This window comes from Trichechus manatus, unplaced genomic scaffold (genome assembly GCF_000243295.1).
Source record: "Trichechus manatus latirostris isolate Lorelei unplaced genomic scaffold, TriManLat1.0 scaffold00002, whole genome shotgun sequence".
Lineage (NCBI taxonomy): Eukaryota > Metazoa > Chordata > Mammalia > Sirenia > Trichechidae > Trichechus > Trichechus manatus.
The window spans coordinates 38,548,821-38,567,620 of NW_004443938.1; the positions used below are offsets into that span (position 1 = coordinate 38,548,821).

Here is an 18,800-nt window from a genome sequence, read left to right on the forward strand (position 1 = left end):
TTCTGCTCCTATGACTTTCTATTGAGTTGTCTAATTCTGAAATTTTATTGTTAATCTTCTGGATTCTGACTGCTGTCTCTCTATGGATTCTTGCAGCTTGTTAAATTTTTCAGTATGCTCTTCTCTAATCTTTTTAATTTCCTCTATTTCGTGTTCTGCGTTTTGCTTAATTTCCTTCCTAATTTCTTGAAGAGTTCTGTATATTAATCTTCTGTATTCTGCCTCTAGAAAGTCCAAGAAATTTCCCTCCTCTGGAAAATTTCTAGATTCTTTATTTTGGGAGCTTGCTGAAGCCATCATGCATTGACTCTGTATGTGATTTGATATTGACTGCTGTCTCTGAGCCATCAATAAGTTATTATATTTATTTATGTTTTCTTACTGTGTCCTAGCTTCTTGTTTTGTTTTGATATGCCCAAATAGTCTGCTCGTATGAGCTAGTTTGATTATTGGCACCTTTGAAGCTCTAATGTCCTGTCTCCAAGTGGTTAGATCTCTTACTAGGTATGTGAGCTCAGGAGTCCACCAAGTGTGGGGTGTAGGCTCTCCCTTACAGTCCTAGACAGGCATGGGTGATTGGTGTAGGCACAGGCATCTCGCTGTAGCAGGGGGACACACTGAGCAAGGCAGAGGGCTGATGGCTACCCCTGAGTGTCCAGAAGGCTGGCGTGTCCTTGTTCCCTAGAGCGCGTAGGTGGGTGGGTTTTGTAGCTGGACTGTGAGCACCTAATGCTGTTGACTGTAAGGACTGGGGGGCACCTCTTGTTCTTGGGCCCCTCTTGCATGTGGCTAGTTGGCGCAGGTGGAGCCACCAGTCCTCAGGCCCCTGATGTGGGTAGGTGAAGACCCTGCTTAATGGGCAGAGCAGTGTCAGATGTCAGGTACCTGCCACTTCACGTTTGAAGCAGTTGAAGTTAGAGTTCCGGTACATACCCTGTTGTACTGCAGTAATGAGGGCCTACGCCGTTGAGATGGGCCCACACAAGTCTCTGCAGGGGGAAAGACACTCAAAGTCCGTGGATCCCTTATGCCTGTGCTTTGGCAAAGGAGCTGTGTCTACCCTGGGTTCCTGGCTTAGGGGAGCCGGCAGTTTATTTTTTCCCATTTGTTAATTTGTTCACTCTCCAAGGCAGGGAGAATGGCTCCGGGCATGTAACGGATCCTACTTCTGGCCCAGGGGACTTGGCAATTGCTGCAGCCAGTCCTGGACCCAGTGCAGAGCAGGGAGTGGGGAGGTAAATTGGAGAGAGATTTTTCCCTATGGGGGGTGTTTTCGCTCCGTGTGGTAAGCCATATCCAAGTACTTATCTTTCTGTATTGAGGGCTGCTTCTCACTGGTTCTGTGTGGCCGTGTAGACTCTCTGGTGCTGGCTCTCTCCCGGTGTGGCAAACGCGCCTCCTGAATACAGCTGCTTGCCTGCCTCACCACTCACCCATGAGCTGCTCAGGCCTGAAGAGCTCAGTCTCTCGCCGGGTCAGGTCTGGCAACTCTTCTGCTGCTTCTGAACCATCTCTCCCTCCCCCTGCCACTCAGTCTGGTTCCTCAACTCTGCATTAGATTTTCAGGGCTCCTAGATTGCCATGTATAATCAAATCACTTGTTTTTTCGGGTCTTTGTTGTAAGAGGTCCACTGGAAGCGTCTGACTACTCTGCCTTCTTGGCCCCTCCTCTCTATGTTACTTCTTAAAAAATAAAAAAGGGAAATACAGGAATAACTTTGTTTTTCCTTCATTAAGCTCTTGTATCCACAACCTTATTTTAAAGCCATACAAGTGTAATTCTATTGCAGCAGAAATTTCAGCCCTAATTGATTGCTGAATTATCCAATATAATAGTCTGTGTAATAAAATTCCCATTGTTACATAAGAATTTAGATTGTCGTTTAGCTTATTATTAAATATTTAATCCGTTTCACTGATTATATAGGGTGTTCTAATCACTTTATGTTTTGTTTAAGGGGAGTAACAATGGATGTTGGTATGACAAAGTTTGAGACCAAAACCAAACTTATTACGTTAATGGATGCTCCAGGCCATAAAGATTTCATCCCAAATATGATTACAGGAGCGGCCCAGGTACCAGCTATTTCCTTAACTCTGGTGTACTGGTTGTACATAAAATTTCCTGATACTGAGTTTATAATTCTAGTATTTAAACTTTTAAAATATAAAGTTTGGAAAAATAGAGAAAAATTGTATTTTCCATGATGCTTTTATGTATACTTCATAAAACCTTTTCTAATTTATTACAAAGAAGCAGATGTATAAATGTTATGAATTCCTTTATAGTAAAAATAATGATAAAGTACTTCATTAGATATAACTTTATGTTTCATTTATTTATAGGTTGGAGTATTTATTTTAAGTTCTGCATTTTTACTATGTAATATTTAAGTTCTTTTTATTTTTAAAGAGTTAATAGGTATAGAAATAGTGAAGCTTGTGGTTTTTCCCCCTGTGCTTTATTTACTTTATTTTTAAGATTTAAAAGCAATTGCTTTGTAAACCTACATAATATTTAATAAGAATACCGAAAAAAAAACAATGGTTGATAACTTTAAATAATTAAAACAGTGAAAATAATTCTTCATGTATATGATATTGATTTCCTTTATAATAGATGATTGTTGGAAAACATTGGGAGTTAAAAAATTTGCCTATCACCCATTAAAAGAGAATGCTAATGTGAGCATTTGTCAATCTAAAAAGTATATTATATGAATAAATTAGAATATATTTGAAGATAAATAAACTATTTCGTTCCATGTTAGGGAGTTGATATATAGTCTCACAATATTATTTTAAGATTCATGGATTGAATGAGAATGAAGATTGAAAAATAATAGTTATTACTGTTGATTGAGTACCTAATATGGGCCAGACACTGTACTAGGTGTTTCTTATGCATAATTTAGTATAATCCTTACAACAACTCTATGAGGTAGTTATTATCCCCATTTCTCATTGCATTTTCCAAAGGGCACAATATGTTTTTAATGTTATCTCACCTTCTCTCTGCATATGTATGTGTCTCTCTTGCTCTGTGTGTATGTGTATTTTTTTTCATTTAGTGAATACTTATTGAATGCCTGCTGTATGCCAACCCTATGGTAGACTGTGTGGGAATACAGTGGACTACAGAGCACATTTTCATAGTTTAATGGGAGAGGCAAACACGTGAACAAGCAGTTACAGCACAATAATGGTTTTGAATCCTGGATCCTTAGACGGCAGAGTAATCAAGACATCATTTGTTTCAAACTCCTTATGGAATTAGGGTAGGAAAGAATTTTTAGGGATTATGTAATTGAATTCCTGTCTTAGTTATCTGTCTCTGTCAGCTGTGGGGGAAGTTCCTTGTCTCTTTTCAGTATCTGTGGGCCTGGCATTCCTTGGAGATCTCCATCTGTCCTGGCATCAGTCTTCCCCTGGGTCTAGGAGATTCTCAGCACAGGGACCCCGAGCCCAAAGGACGTTCTCCGCTCTCGGCTCTTATTTCTTGGTGGTAGTCAGGTCCCCCTCTCTCTGCTTGCTTCTTTCTGCTTTTGTAAGATAGAAGGTTGCAAGGAAATTCCCCTTACATCTGATCAGGGCTGTGACCTGAGTAAAGGTGTTTCATCCCACCCTTATCCTCATTAACATGGCCTAATCCTGCCTCATTAACAAAATAGACAGCTCACTCCAAATGGGACCATAACCACAGGCATAGAGGTTAGGATTTACAACATATCACAAAATGGAGGATAATCAGATCACAAAATGGAGGACAGCCACACAGTACTGGGAATCATGGCTTAGCCAAGTAGATATGTATTTTTGGGGTACACAAATGACATTCCACCCTTTGGCCCCCCTAAATTTATGTCCTTGCCACATGTAAAACACTTTCACCTCATCATATCATCCCAAAAGTCTTAAATGAACTCCAGTCCACATTCCATCCTGGGACAAAATTCCTCTTCATCTGTGAACCTGTGAAATCTAGAATACAGGTTATCTGTTTCCAAAGTACAATGGTGGAACAGGTGTAAGGTTGTTATGAATGGGAGGAATTGGAGGAGAAGAAGGAATAACTGATACTAAGCAAGTCAAAAACCCAACAGAACAATTTACATTAGCTCTCAAGTCTAGAAAATAATCCTCTGTTCTCTGAGACCATCTAGGCAGTGGCCCTGCCCTCCAGACTCTGTGTGTTGGCCATGCTGTCTGGATTCTGGGTGGAGGTCCCTTGGCCTTGGGCTTCAGCTCCATCTTCCAGGCCCTCTGGGAGGGCAACTCTGCTCCTTTGGCTTTGGACAGCCCCGTTCTCCTAGTCCACCTGAATGGATTAAGAAAGAAGTTCTGTCTTACTTACCTAGTGCTGCTGTAACAGAAATACCATAAGTGGATGGTTTTAATAAACAGAAATATATTCTCTCACAGCTTAAGAGGCTAGAAGTCCGAAATCAGGGTGTCAGCTCTAGGGGAAGGCTTTCTCTCCCTGTTGGCTCTGGGGAAGGTCCTTATCTCCTTTCAACGACCGTGGGCCCTGTATTCCTTGGAGATCTCTATGTGTCTTGGCATCAGTCTTCCCCTGGGTCTAGTAGGTTCTCAGCACAGGGACCCTGGGTCCAAAGAATATGTTCCTCTCCTGGCTCTTCTTGGTGGTAGTAAGGTCCCTCTCTTTCTGCTTGCTTCTGTCTCTTTTTATCTCTTGTCAAAGAGATATTTTCTTGTAAAAATGAAGAAATAGACTCCAAGATATTAAACAGTTTACCCAATGTGCAGAATTTTGCGGTAGGCTTTGGAGATCCAAAAAAGCACACAGGGCGTGGTGCCTCTCCTCAAGAAAATCATAGCATAGATATATAAGACTTGTAAGGATGGAACAATTAACACAAATGTACTATTTGAGCAGAGATAGTATACACTGAGAAAAAATTCCTTTCTAGATCATAAAAACCTTCCTTAAAAATATGTAGGCATTTGAGCTCCCAAAGACAAGAGTGGTTGCATAGAAAGAATATTAATAGAGAAATTGCTCAGTACTTTTTTGGAGGTGGCAATAAGAAAGACAGCTGTTGCACAGAAAGAATATTACTAGAGAAATTGCTCGGTACTTTTTTGGAGGTGGCAATAAGAAAGAAGGTTAGAAAGAATATTTATGGCCTTAGATACCTTAAAGCCAATTCAGTGAAGTTCTAATTTTAATCCAAGATGGTAAATATAATTTCACTGTTATTAGTAAAATCTGATGGGAAAGAGATTTACAATTACTGAACCTAGGATTTGCAAGTTCAGAGTTGAGTGTTCTTTATAAACTGTATTTAATCCTCAAGGTTTATGGGAGGTAAGCAGTTGATACCCAGTGAGATTAGACAATTTACCTAGGATGTAAGATGCATTGATAACCAAAGATATGAGTGAAAGGGCCAATTTTCAAATTCATTGCTCCAGTTTGAGCTCTTAACTAAGAATCTTTGATGAAAAGAATTGGATCTAATTGAAGAAAATTAGAGTTCAGCATCATAAGTCACGAAGGAATGGATATGAACACGTTTAAGGGTAGGTGTAAAACAGAGGGAGTATTTGGGTATGAGTAGAGGGAAAAAGAAATAGAAATAATAGCGTAAATTGCCCCACCAGACAAAGCATATGAATGACACTTATAATTTAAGTTATGAAATTCTCTTCTGCTAAGAGCAAAGTATCTGGTAAATTCTTGACTTTATGACATTTCATTTTTCATTACGGTGAGAATATATGAGAACGTATGTGAAATTCTTTAAGAACTGGACAGCATAAACATAAAGTGTCATTCAGGAAGCAACAGAGAGAAAAGCTATTCTGGACTCTGTTCTGACCAAAAGGCCAGAGCACTTAATGATGTGGATGGAATATAAGAAGACCCTGAGAGAAAGTGACTATCCTGAAAGAGTCTGTATAGCTGAAGTGGGGAATGTCAAATTTAGTTATTGTGTCCTAGGTTATAGAAGAGCAGATTTCTAACACATTCAGGTATGCATACAAGGCAAAAACTGTAGAAGGGAGAATGACTTCAAGGATAGAGTGTTCATTTAAAAAAATGTCCTGACAGGTCATTGACAAAAATAATTGATTAGAATGAAAATGAGGGAACATCTATGACCGCACAGGCTGTTTTATTGCAAATTTCCAAAGGATGCATCCATGCGATGCAGATGGATCGCATAAAGGAAAAGATAGTGGGAACTTGTAAAACTAGTTTCAATAAGGCTAAAGGAAAATGAGCTAAGGATAAGGTTAGCTTCTTTCTTTCTTTTTTTTTTTTTTTATATATATATGTGTATATACATATGTGTGTGTAAATTGTGTATGAGAGAAGAAGTGTCTTTCATCTGATTCTCAAAATTATTCATAAAGGTTAGGAAACTCATATAGAAGGTCCTATTTCAGTGGCTATAGAGGATGAATATACTATTTTTTGGTAATTTCTTCACAATTTTTCATTATTATAAACAATACTCTGATGAATATCTTTGTAGATCCTTAAATATTTCTCTGGGATAAATTCCTAGGAGGAGAATTAATGGGAAGTAAAATATACATAATTTTAAGGCTCTTGATACTGTTGTGAAAATTTCCTCCAGAAAGGTTGTGCGCTTAAAGTCCCACCAACAGTGTATGAGAATGCCCATCCCACTACCACCTCACTTACAGTGAATAATTTTGTTCTTTTTAATCTTTGCCAATGTGATTTTTAAAGCTGGGGAGGGGTATGTCAATGTTTTTTAAATTTCCTTTTCTTTGGTTACTAGTGAATTTTAATTTTTTCACGTTTATTGGCCGTTTGTATTTCTTCTTTGGCAAATAGCTTGCAAATATCCTTTACCTGTTTTTCTGTGGAGCTGTCTTTTTTCCTTTTTTGGTAAAGACTCTACAGTAGTAATATTATAGCCATTATAGCCTTTACCATGTATCTGCAAATATTTTTCCCTGTGTAATTATGTTTTAATTTTGTTGGTTTTTTTCCCTTTGCCTAGACATTTTAACTGTTATGTAATCTATTATGGAAATCTTTTATTGTTCTTTATGTCATTATTTTTGGTGTTGTGCTAGTACTAATTTTTATTTTAAAATTTTAATCCGTCTGTGGAATTCTCTTGTTTAATTTGTTTTTGGTATCAAGTGTCAGGTTAGGGTCTGTCTGCCTTTAAAATCTCTGACCAATACAATTATTTGAATAATCCATCCTTTGAATTAAAACGCTATGACATTATTTCTAGTTTTGATTTTTTTTTTTTCCTTAGGCGGATGTAGCTGTTTTAGTTGTGGATGCTAGCAGGGGGGAGTTTGAAGCTGGATTTGAGACTGGAGGACAAACGCGAGAACATGGCCTCTTAGTCCGTTCTCTGGGAGTAACTCAGCTTGCAGTTGCAGTCAATAAAATGGATCAGGTATTTAAAGGCTTTATGAGAATTCTTTTTAGATGCTTTTTAAGATGTTTCTCTGTCCATATAGATGACCTCAGATTTGACTGTTATACATTTTGTTAGTTCAGTTGCCATATTTTTAAAAAATAAGTTTGTGATCCTGATTTAAATAAGATACTAGTAATTTTTAAGCAAGAAGATGGCTTTTCATTGTCAGAATGAATAAAGGAAAACTTTAAAATTGTTTTTGTTTATAGAGTAACACACATTTATTCTAGTAGAATGAAAGTATAATAAAACTAGAAATAACCTATATTGTCAACTCCCCCTCAAAAAAGAAAGAAACTTAACATTTCATTTTGTATATCCATCCCATTTATTTTATAAATAAAAAGATGCTTTTATATTAGGTCATGATCTATTTTATTATCTGCTTTTTAAAAAATTTGACAATATTCTTGTACGTGTTTCCAAGTAATCAATGATTCTTGTATAAAGAGGTGGTTTTTGTGGCTTATTTTAGCCTATTTTAAAGATATACTGTAATTTATTCAGTTCCCTACTTTTGGAACATTTCTAGTTATTTCTTGTGTGTGTGTGTATTTAGAAATGGTTTATTCTATGGAAATTTCTGGCCTTCAAGGCATATACATTTTAAGATTTGTTGAACACCATAAGAATGCCTTTGAGAAGAGTTCTGGTTTTTTACTCTTGGCACATATGGGGTATTCACTTTCTTAAACTCTTAAACCAACACTACTGTCATTAAAACATTATTGTCTAATTTGATATGTAAAATATTTTTTAATTCACTCTTCTGTGAGTATTAATATTTAAATATATTTATATATTAACCATTTGTATTTCTTCTGTGGGAATTGTTTATATGAATAATTTGTTCATTTTTGGAACTTTTAAAATAAATTTGTAAATGTGCTTTATTAAAGATATTAATTCTATATCCATAGTTTTCCCAATTTGTTATCTGACTTTTAATTTTACTTATGGTGTGTTTTTCACATATATTCAACTTTATAAATGCTTCCTTTGTAATTTCTTCCTTTATGCTTAGGAATTTTCTTACCCTGGAATCAGCTAAATATTCATCTACATTATCTATTAGTTCTTTTATGATATCATTAGTACGCATACTTTTTAGCTTTCCCCAACATTTTAGTATGAAAATTTTCAAGTATAAAGAAATATTTAAAGAATTTTAAATAGCCATATTAGACGCACTATTTAGATTCCACTAGTGATAATTTACTTGCTTGATCACCTGTTTATCTATGTCTGTCTATCCCTTTATCTCTTACCTGTTTATCCATTTATCTATCTATCCCTTTATCTATTAATCAGTCTGTCTTATTTTGGGACACATTTTAAAGTAAGCTGCAAACAGTAGTACACTTCCCACCAAATACTGCAGCATGCATGGTGTTGTTTAGAGTTCATATTCCTCCCCCTTCCCCCCCCCCAAAAAAAAACAAACCCAAGTAGACTTGCTGTCCAGTCTGTTCCAACTCATAGTGACCCTATAGGACAGAGTAGAACTGCCCTATAGGGTTTGCAAGGAGTGGCTAGTGGATTTGAACTGTAAACCTTTTTATTAGCAGCTGAGCTCTTAACCACTGTGCCACCAGGGCTCCAGAGTTCATATTACGTACACATTTTTAGTCTATTTTTTTTTGAGGGGGGTGGAGTTATTTATTTAATCCAGCAAGGGTTCCAAGCACAATTTAGTAAATTATTTACCTTTCTCTCACAAACTTGAAGTCACTTTTAGTATATACAGAATAATTCAATATGTATTGAAGTTTGTTTTTAGGCTTTCTGTTGTAGGAAAACGTACTGTTAGATCACATTATTAGTAAGATCTGATGTTGAGTTTTAATTTTAATGCAAATTTATAGTAATCAATTTTTATATTTGTATTTTATATAGTTTTGATTATTGATACTTTGTTGCAGAAATTTAAATTTTGTATGCAGCATATTTTGAAGCATACTTTTAAAAGTAAATTGGGTCTTTTATCAGGTTAATTGGCAACAAGAAAGATTTCAAGAAATTACTGGAAAACTTGGGCACTTTCTTAAGCAAGCAGGTTTTAAGGTAAGATAATTTTAAATTTTTTTGGTTATTGCTTTCCTTAAGTCTCATCTTACATGTATGAGAGAAGAAAAATGACTACCCTAAATTTCTGTCTTTATTAAATATGTTTAATTCTCTTTATTTTCATTTCTCCCGGGTTTCATGTATATATTATTTTATTTGGATGACCTTACCTTAGAAAATTTCATGGGTTTTATAAATTGACTTTGGTTTAATGTAAGTAAAAGGTTTCGTTTTGTTTTCTTCTTTTCTTATCTATTAAATGAGGTGGTATAGGGTCAGGGAAGTCACAGACTAGAAACTGGTAGAAATTTTTTCCAACAAAAACATGAAGTATGTCTCTGTCATCAGTTGAAAATGCTTGAGTGTTTTTGAACAAATTTGCAAATGTCTCACAAAATCAAAATTTGAAAACCATTACATCAGATAACTGTCGGGCAGTAGTTCTGTGATTTCTATCACTTTTTAAAAAGTACTTCGTTGTTATTGACAAACTTGATGCAATTATGGTGATGGTAAACATTTTAAGTTTTTTAAAAGTTGTATTAAGTTTCATAACTTTCAATCATTTTTAATAGGAGACTGATGTAGCTTTTATACCTACAAGTGGTCTCAGTGGTGAAAATTTAATCACAAGATCTCAATCAAATGAACTCATAAAATGGTATAAAGGACTATGCTTATTAGAACAAATTGGTAAGTAGTACTACCGTATTAATTGTAACACAATATAAACTTGATATAAATTATTAGTTAAGAGTTCTTTATGGGAGATGCTAATGTGTATGAATAGGATTTGTAATCAGAAAAGCTGGGTTATTAGCTTTGAAATCAGATGTAATATTTAAACTATCTAATACTCAGTTTTATTCATTGATTTAATGAGGCTACTGCCTGCCCTGGTGGCACAGTGGTTAAAGCACTCAGCTGCTAACCGAAAGGTCAGCAGTGTGAACACATCAGCAGCTCCATGGGAGAAAAGACCTGGTAATATGCTTCTGTAAAGATTACAGCCTAGAAAACCCTATGGGGCAGTTCTACTCTGACCTATAGGGTCACTATGAGTCGTAATCGACTTGACAGCACACAACAACTGCCTTACCTACCTACCTCATAGACTGTTGTTGAAATTAAATGCAAGAACATGTATGAAAACATTTCATAAATTGCAAAGTACTGTATAAATGACAGTAAATTTGCTATTAGTACTTCAAAAAAGGCATTATTTTCTAAGAGAAGTAGGAATATAATGAGATGAGACGAGTCAAAATTCCACTGTAAATTAAACCCTGCTTTTTTCCAGATTCCTTCAAGCCTCCTCAACGATCTATTGACAAGCCTTTTAGATTATGCGTATCAGATGTTTTCAAAGGTACGTGCTGTATCTGCAGTGCTCCTTCAAGATGGCCCCTTCCTTTCCACTCTCTCCTTACCTCTTTTCTTGGACTAAGTTATTATATTGTCTTCAAACTCTCCCTTCTTCATTCCAGTGTAAGGGTTACTCCTAAATTAATCTTTAAGTTTATAATTCTAGTCACGCAACTCCCATGCCTAAAAAAAACCTTCGTTTTACTCATCATTCCCTGTTTCATACTCATGTTTCGGCATAAGAAACCTTATCTTTTATGTTTCTGGCCTCATAGTTTTTTCTCCCAGTAGATTCCTTTAGTTTCCTTATTCTCCAACAAAACTGGATCATTCACTATTTCTTAACCACATGGAGGCTTTATTCCCAGTATGTCTACCTATATTTTGCTCTTGTTTCTCTGTACTTGTCCATTTCCTAAGGAAATTCAGTATAGTGCCCTAAGGCTCAAGGAGAGTACCCCAGGAAGGACAAACTTGGAAGGGGTTTAGACTTTGCTGGAGTGTGGTTCAGCCTATTGGGTAGAAAAGTTTGCTGGGTTGGCCAGAGCTTTTCTGGAGTTGCTGGGAAAACTGTAGGCAACCTTCTGGAGTGTAGATGGGAAGAACGGGTGACTGGCAACTGGTGGCATGGAAGTGCGTTTGGAGCCTGGACTCTGGTGAGGGCAAGAGACCTCTGAGCATATGGGCTGTGGAGGAACAAGCAAAAGAGTCAGCAGCGTGATGTGTGACTCAGGGCCATAGGTGGCGGCATGCAGAAGTCTAGGTACCAATGGCGGGGGCAGGAGGGGACTTGCAGAAGAAGCTCAGAGTGTGATCTTTGGGCCAAAGGGAATTGTACACAGGCCATCACAAGGCCCTGGTTTCTGTGTTGAGGGGGCTATAGACTGAGGCTGCAGGGTCGCAGAGGAGCTGCATTTTGGGCCCTTGGATGGGACAGCACTTCACCAGAAGTTGTTACACCAACACTCTTGAGTCTGACCACTGCTGCTCCTGGCCCACCTGGAAACTGCAGGAAAGCCTCTTCCTCCTGCAGTGTCCCTCCACCGTCCTCTGTTGAGAACACTTAACATATCATAGTCACTTTAAAGGAGAAATAGTTAAAGAACTTATTTGTCACAAAGCATATATATATATAGAAACAGTGCATTTGGAGCAGAGAAGCAATAAATTGATAACTGACTTACCATCCTTTGAGGCTTATCTCAAATTTCTCCTTTCCTCACCACATATAAGGCTACATTTTATTCATTTTTAACCTTTTTTTAAAAAGAAATATAGCACACATATAAAACAGTATTCAAAAGAGAAATATGTAGTTCATTGATTTTTTTTTCCCAAAGTGAACAGCAAGTAACTACTACCGAGTCATGTGAAGAAATAGAACATCGCAGGAATTCCAGATATTCTGAAATTATCTGTTTTTGCTTTAATAATCAGTTATTTTTAAGGAAATTTTAAAAACTGCAAGAAATGTCTTTTATATTTATTTACCATTTTTAATGCTCCTTATTCCTTAGTGTAGATCCAAGTTTTCATATTGTATCGTCTTCCTTTGTTTGAAGAACACCCTTTAAAATTTTTTGTAGTGCAGTCAGCTGGTGACAAGTTCTCTCAGCTTGTTTGTCTCAAAATGTCTTTATTACATTTTCATTTTGAATATTTTTCCTAGGTTTAAGATTCTAGGGTTTTTTTTTTTTTTTTCTTTTGACATTTTCAAGATGTTGTTTTCTAGCTTGTATAGTGTCTAATTGTCTGTGGTATTATCTTTTCTCCTGTGAACATAATGCACCTTTTTCTCTGACTTCTTAGATTTTTTCTCTTTATCACTGGTTTTAGACATTTGATTTTGATGTATCTTGGTTTAGTTTTCTTTTTGTTTATGCTGCTTGGAGTTCATTGAGATCTTGGATCTGTGGGCTTTAGAGTTTTCAGGTTTGGAAGATTTTGGCCACTATTTCTTCAATTTTTTTTTTTTCTATACCTCATCATTTTCAAGAGTACAGTGTCTAAAGTTAGTAATTCCTTTCAGTAAATTTTCATTTCTTACTTTTTGCATCTCTGGAAGTTTCATTTAGTTCTTTTGTGTGTCCCCTATTTCTTTCCTTACTATATTCCTGTTTTTCTTTAAATACTTGAACACAGTTATAATAGCTGTTTCACTATTCTTGCCTGGTAATTCCATCATCTCTATTATTTCTGGGCCTCTTTCTTTTGACTGATATTTTTTCTCCCATTAAAAGGTCACATATTCCTTTTTCTTTTCCTGTCTGGTGATTTTTTATTGAATTCTGGACAATCTAATCAAGGGTCTGGATTCTTTTTTTCTTAAGCTTTAAAGTGTGTTATGCTTTGTCTGGTAGGCAATTAAGTTACTTGCAATTAAATTTGGTCCTTTGAAGCTTGTTTTTAAGCTCTGTTAAGTCTGGTCTACAGTACCCTTTACACTAGGGATGGTTTAGCACCATTACTAAGTCATGGCTCTTCTGGAGTCTTCATCTGAATGCCCCGAGTGATCAGTAAGGACTCATCACTCTGACTGTTGTCAAAAGAACAATGTTGAGTCCTGTTAGAGCTCTGGAAACCAGTAAAGTCTTACCTTCCTGGTTAGTCTTTGTCTGACCTTGTGTAGTTTCATCCTACACATGTGTATCTTAGTATTCAATAAGGGAGCCCTATTGCAGATTTTTTTAGTTCTTTTTCTCCCTATACTCCAGAATTCTCCTCAAATTGCAGCCTGGGCTGTACTTGGGATCCTCTTTTCTACGCTGTGGTCCAGAATGTTCCTCTAGACAGAAGGCTGAGCAATTGTACGGCTCACCTTGTTTGATTCTCATCTCTCAGGGATCATTGTCCATTCTCTGAAAACAGTTGTTTCATATATTTCATCCGTTTTTCTAGTTGTTTAAAGCAAGTAGATAAATTTGGTTCCTGTTAATCTACCATTGTTGGAAATGGAAGTCTATTTCTCCTTGTCATTCTGCCACACTTTATGCATTTTGAAGTCTTGTTTTTAGAGACATACGCATATATAACTGTTACCACTTCCTAGTGAATTGAACCATTTACCATTAGCAGTGTTTCTCTTTATCTGTAGTAATACTTTTTACCTTAACCTCTACTTTAAGGTTGCCATTAATATAGTTACAACAGCTCTCTTTTATTGCGGGGCCTACAGAAAAGCACAAAACTCTTATCTCTGAGTTTCCTTGAGTCTTGGTGGGGGGTGGGGGAAGAAGGTTGCTTTTTAAGCATAAGGAAGAAAGAAGAAACATAATTGTCTTAAATTATTTGAGAAGCCAGAAGTGGACAGGATATGGATATTTTCTGTATTGTTTCAGAAGAAAGAGATGGGTCATCAATGAGCAAAATTTAGGAAAGATTTCGTCTTAACATAAGGAAGCACGTTCTAATAATTAGAGACATCTTAAATGGAAATGAGCTGCTTTTGGGAGTGGTGAATTCCGCAACTTTAGACATACTCAAACATGACTGGATCTGACAAGGTGATTGTAGAGGGTATGACTGCTTGGCAGCATTTCTTTTAAACAGGATGTTCTGTTCTTCTAATTGTTACTTCCCATAGAATTTCTATCAAATAAAAACATTCTGTGCTTCTGATTGTTATTTCTAGAAGTAGAAGAAATTGAATGTTTCCCATCTCCATCGTACATAATATCTATATACATACCTCTTATCCTTCTTCCTGATGAACTCTTCTATATTCTTTAAAACTCAGCTAAAGTTTCACTTCTGTGACTCTTATTTGACTGGCAATACCCACTGTTATCAGTCAGGGTCTAATCAGGAGATAAAAACTAGACAGTAATTTGAACAGGGAAAGTTTAATTTATGAATTATGAACTATAACAGGAGATTAGAATACTAGGGGATTGGCTCATCAGGAGTAAGGAGAACTAGAGAATAGCATATATGGAGAATAGCTTCTACTCCTATAGTTGACATAGAGTACCCAAGGAAGAAAGAGGACCTCCTTCCCCTCCCTGGGGTTTGATATAGACCTTGTTTGGGCGGGGGTGGGGAGGGCATTGCCAGGGCTTACTAAATAATGGAGAAATTTGCTGAGGCTGCAGAGTCATCTGAGGTGTTGCCAGGGACAGCTGCCCACAGGAAGGTGCCACGTACTGCAGGCCAGTGGTCACTGCTGGAGCCAGGCACTGTAAGAACCCTGTGAGAGAAGCACATTGGAAGCAGGAGGAGAAGCTCCTTCCTCCTGCAATGTTCCTCAGGGACTGAGAGCTTAATATCATGTCCACTGGCAAAGAAATACCTTACAGGGTCCATCTGCATTGTCACATAGCGGTCAGTGAAGGGTGGATTTGTAATGGAGAGGCAATAAATTGATAATCGTCGTGCTTACCCACACACATACCCTAAAGTGTCCTCTGTGTTCTCCATACCCTCCATCATTGTATTTTTCATGCAGTATTATAAATGTTTCTATGCTGTCTGCTTATTATACTTAGATTACAGACTCCTTAAGAGCAGGTACTGGCTTTTCCATATCTGTATCTGGAGAACGTAGCCCAGTGTCTGACACACAATATCCATTTAATAAACAAATAATAGATGAATGAATGAAGAGTGCTTTGAAAAAATCATGCAGTGAAATTGAAATGTATTATTATTAGCTTCAGCATTCTAGTAGAGGAACTATGGTTATGGTTTCCAAAATGTCTGTTACCTACTTAAAATACAAGAGATGCATGATTTTCTTTTTATTAACAGTGCTTGCTGACTACTTTCTCACTTCCTGTTCTCTCTTCTATCTGCTTCCTGGCTTCTGCTCTCCTCTCAGTGTTCCTACTGAGGTTACCAAATGACTTCTTGGTTGCCAAAGTCTGTACCCACTTTTCAGTTCTATCTTACTTAATCCTGGCATTGCTTCTGATGCTGTTAGCCACACTCACCCTGAAACTTTTCTCCCTTGGTTTCTGTGACCCACTTTGTCCTGCTAACCTGACTCTCCCTCTGACCTTCTCTGTCTCTTCTCTGTGGGCTCCTTTTTCTCTGTCCCTTAATCGGTATTATACTGCCTCAGCCCTCTTTCTTATTCCACACGCTCCTTTTGGACATCTGTGAGTTCATCTACCTCCTGCATCTTAATGCTTCCCAAATCTGTATCTCCATCCCAAACCTATTCTGCTCTTCTCCAGACCCACTTGTCTAACTGCTTCTGGACATCCCCACAGGAGTGGACTCTTGGGGTACCATTCTGTGTGGTTGGTGCCTCTTGGGGTACATCGTTTCCACCTTTAGGCCTCAAAGGCACAAGGCCAGAATTGATCTTTTTCCCTTACATGTCACACAGTTAATGGCATCCCCATCTCAGATTTTTCTTTTTGTCATTATCCACCATTGACGTTATCACTCTAAACTTCTCATTCCTTGTTCTTAAATTCTTGAATTCATTCCCTTTATGCCCCAGTGTGTGTCGATTTCAACCTTCACTTTGCTGTAATACCTAAGTACAATCACTGCACTTCCCTGTTCACAGTCTTTACTGGCTTCCATTACTTAACTGAAGGAAGAAATTCAAACTCCTAGTGTAATTTATGAGGCCCCTTTATGATTCACCCCTTGCCTGTCTCTGTAGCCTCAAGTCTTGCCTTTTCCCGGTATTCCATATAGTCCCATCATTTGAGGTGCACTTGGCTCTTAGCACAGACCACATTCAGTTATGACTCTGTACCTTTGCACATGGCAGTTTCCTGGCTCAGCAGCGTCTTCCTCCTACCTATATACACAAGTCACCTGGCAAATTCACGGTCCTTCTTCAAAGTGTAATCATTCCCCCATCATGGTTTCTTTGTTGCACCTTTTTTTGTGTTTCCATTGTACATTATAAATAGCGTTTGTCTCATTACAAAGTAATTGTTTTTGTCTTTCTCTTCACTAGTGTAAACTTGTTAAAGGTAGGGATTTATAGTTTCATCTCTTTATCCCCAGTGTCTGGTACTAAGTAGGCACTCAATAAATATTTGGAAAGGAATGAATCCTTACTTTTTATAATATGAATATTTTCATTTTTAAGACTATCTTAACGAGAATAGAATGTGGTATGTCATATTTAGTAGCTATGTTAAAAATTAGGAAATGATTATTGCTTAATGTCTATTGAACTACAAATTTATAAATACCAGTGAACTAAATATAGCTAGTAGAGTATTAATCATCAGATAATATTGCTATATGAATCTGTATGAGATTTTGATATGCTTTGCAGATCAAGGATCTGGATTTTGTGTAACTGGCAAAATTGAAGCTGGTTATATCCAGACTGGTGACCGACTACTAGCAATGCCTCCTAACGAAACTTGTACTGCAAAAGGTATTCCTCCTCGAGACTCTTGCTTAACAAACCTTAAAGTTAAGACAGCAGATTATTTTAAGTAGTTTAGTTATTAACGCTTACTGAAATTGTAACTGTCAAAATGATACTAACTGTTGAAGATAAGACTGTGAAAACATTAAACGATTTTTTTCTGATGTGACTATGGGTGTATATATGTACATATAATATTCCAGTTGTGGCAACGTTTTCTTTTTGACACTGATTCAGGAAGTCTGGTTAGGGTTTAATCAAATGTATAGACACCTGACAGATACATTTAAAATCGTAATGTGTAGCAGAAAGTAAATCTAAACCTAACCTGACACGGAGTAGTCACTGGCAAAGCAGACTGCTACCATCTGTTGTTTGCAATGTGTATTTCAGAATTACTACAAGTTAACAGCTTTGATCATGTTTATACCAAAAACATATTTTACAGGAAGATATAAATATGCAAATAAAATGCAAATAAAGAAAAACCTAATGTCGGAAAGAGAAATTGAACTAGTGTAAAGAACCACAGTCCCTGCTTTTGCATATAGACCTAACGTGCATCCTTTCATGACTGACCACCATTTCTACCTTTTAATCATGCGTCCTTACGTTTACACATTGATTCTTTTCTGAATTCTGATTAAAAGTTTATAATTCCATACTTAACATTGATCTAGCTTCTAACTAAGCCTTTGACTTCAGTCTGTTGAAGATCTATTTTATACTGTAATATTATTTGTAAGAAATTTAAACTTAAGTATGATCTATTGGGAATATATATATATATATATATATAGTTTCAGTATTTTTCCTTTATTTTTAATTTATAGTTTATATTCAGAGTTGTACCTGACTAGTTTATAAATTTCATTGTACATTTAGGTTGAATGAATCTATTCACTTTTAAAGCAAATTTCTTGAAGATGATAAGAAATTAATGAATATCTGCTTTGGTAACATAGTGTAACCTAAATGTAAAGATAAGTAAGGGAATGTTTGTAAGTATAGCTCACTGCTTTTGGTATTTTTAGGTGATCAAGGGCTACAAAACTTTGAAATACTAATTTCTTTGTTAGCATGCTACTTTGAGAATAAGATTTTCTTTTCTCATAATCAGCAGACATGAATTAAACTGTGATCCCAAATTTATCAGACCTTACAGATTAACTCTCTCATGACCTCCAGAATCATAATTCTCAGAGCTCTTATAGTTCTCCTTGAACTCTTAAAGTCTATAAACTGTCTGTTAAGAGTATGCTGCGTGGAAAAAATGAGTATTTTCAGAACGACATGAGTAGGTGGTAATTTACTAAAAACAGGTTAATCAAGGGCTACTGCACAGTGGATGGCCTATACACTGTCTTCATCAAAAGGACCAAGCTCCAATAGAAAGAAACTTTCTCTATAAATTTTCCCTTATGTTCAGAAAATACGGGATCTCTTTTAAAAGCTTTTGAATAGACTGAGTATTGCCCTTTGGAATTGCTGTCCAGAACTATCTCTAGGTAGTATAGGTATCTGCAACACCTGGAATCATTTTTCAATTAAATTTTATTATCATTGTTTTCTTAAAAGTATCTCTT

At 36.6% G+C, this 18,800-nt stretch overlaps 1 protein-coding gene across 3 annotated transcripts in view; it reads left to right on the plus strand.

Annotated features, from left to right (window-relative positions):
• HBS1L (HBS1 like translational GTPase) overlaps window positions 1-18,800 on the plus strand; it is a 98,995-nt gene that overhangs the window by 65,089 nt on the left and 15,106 nt on the right. For all 3 annotated transcript variants that reach the window (XM_004368898.3, XM_023729974.1, XM_023729985.1), the window contains 6 exons: window positions 1,959-2,076; window positions 7,269-7,415; window positions 9,429-9,503; window positions 10,082-10,199; window positions 10,807-10,875; window positions 17,116-17,220. In XM_004368898.3, coding sequence (XP_004368955.1) covers window positions 1,959-2,076; window positions 7,269-7,415; window positions 9,429-9,503; window positions 10,082-10,199; window positions 10,807-10,875; window positions 17,116-17,220 — 632 coding nt within the window. The remainder of the gene's footprint in view (window positions 1-1,958; window positions 2,077-7,268; window positions 7,416-9,428; window positions 9,504-10,081; window positions 10,200-10,806; window positions 10,876-17,115; window positions 17,221-18,800) is intronic.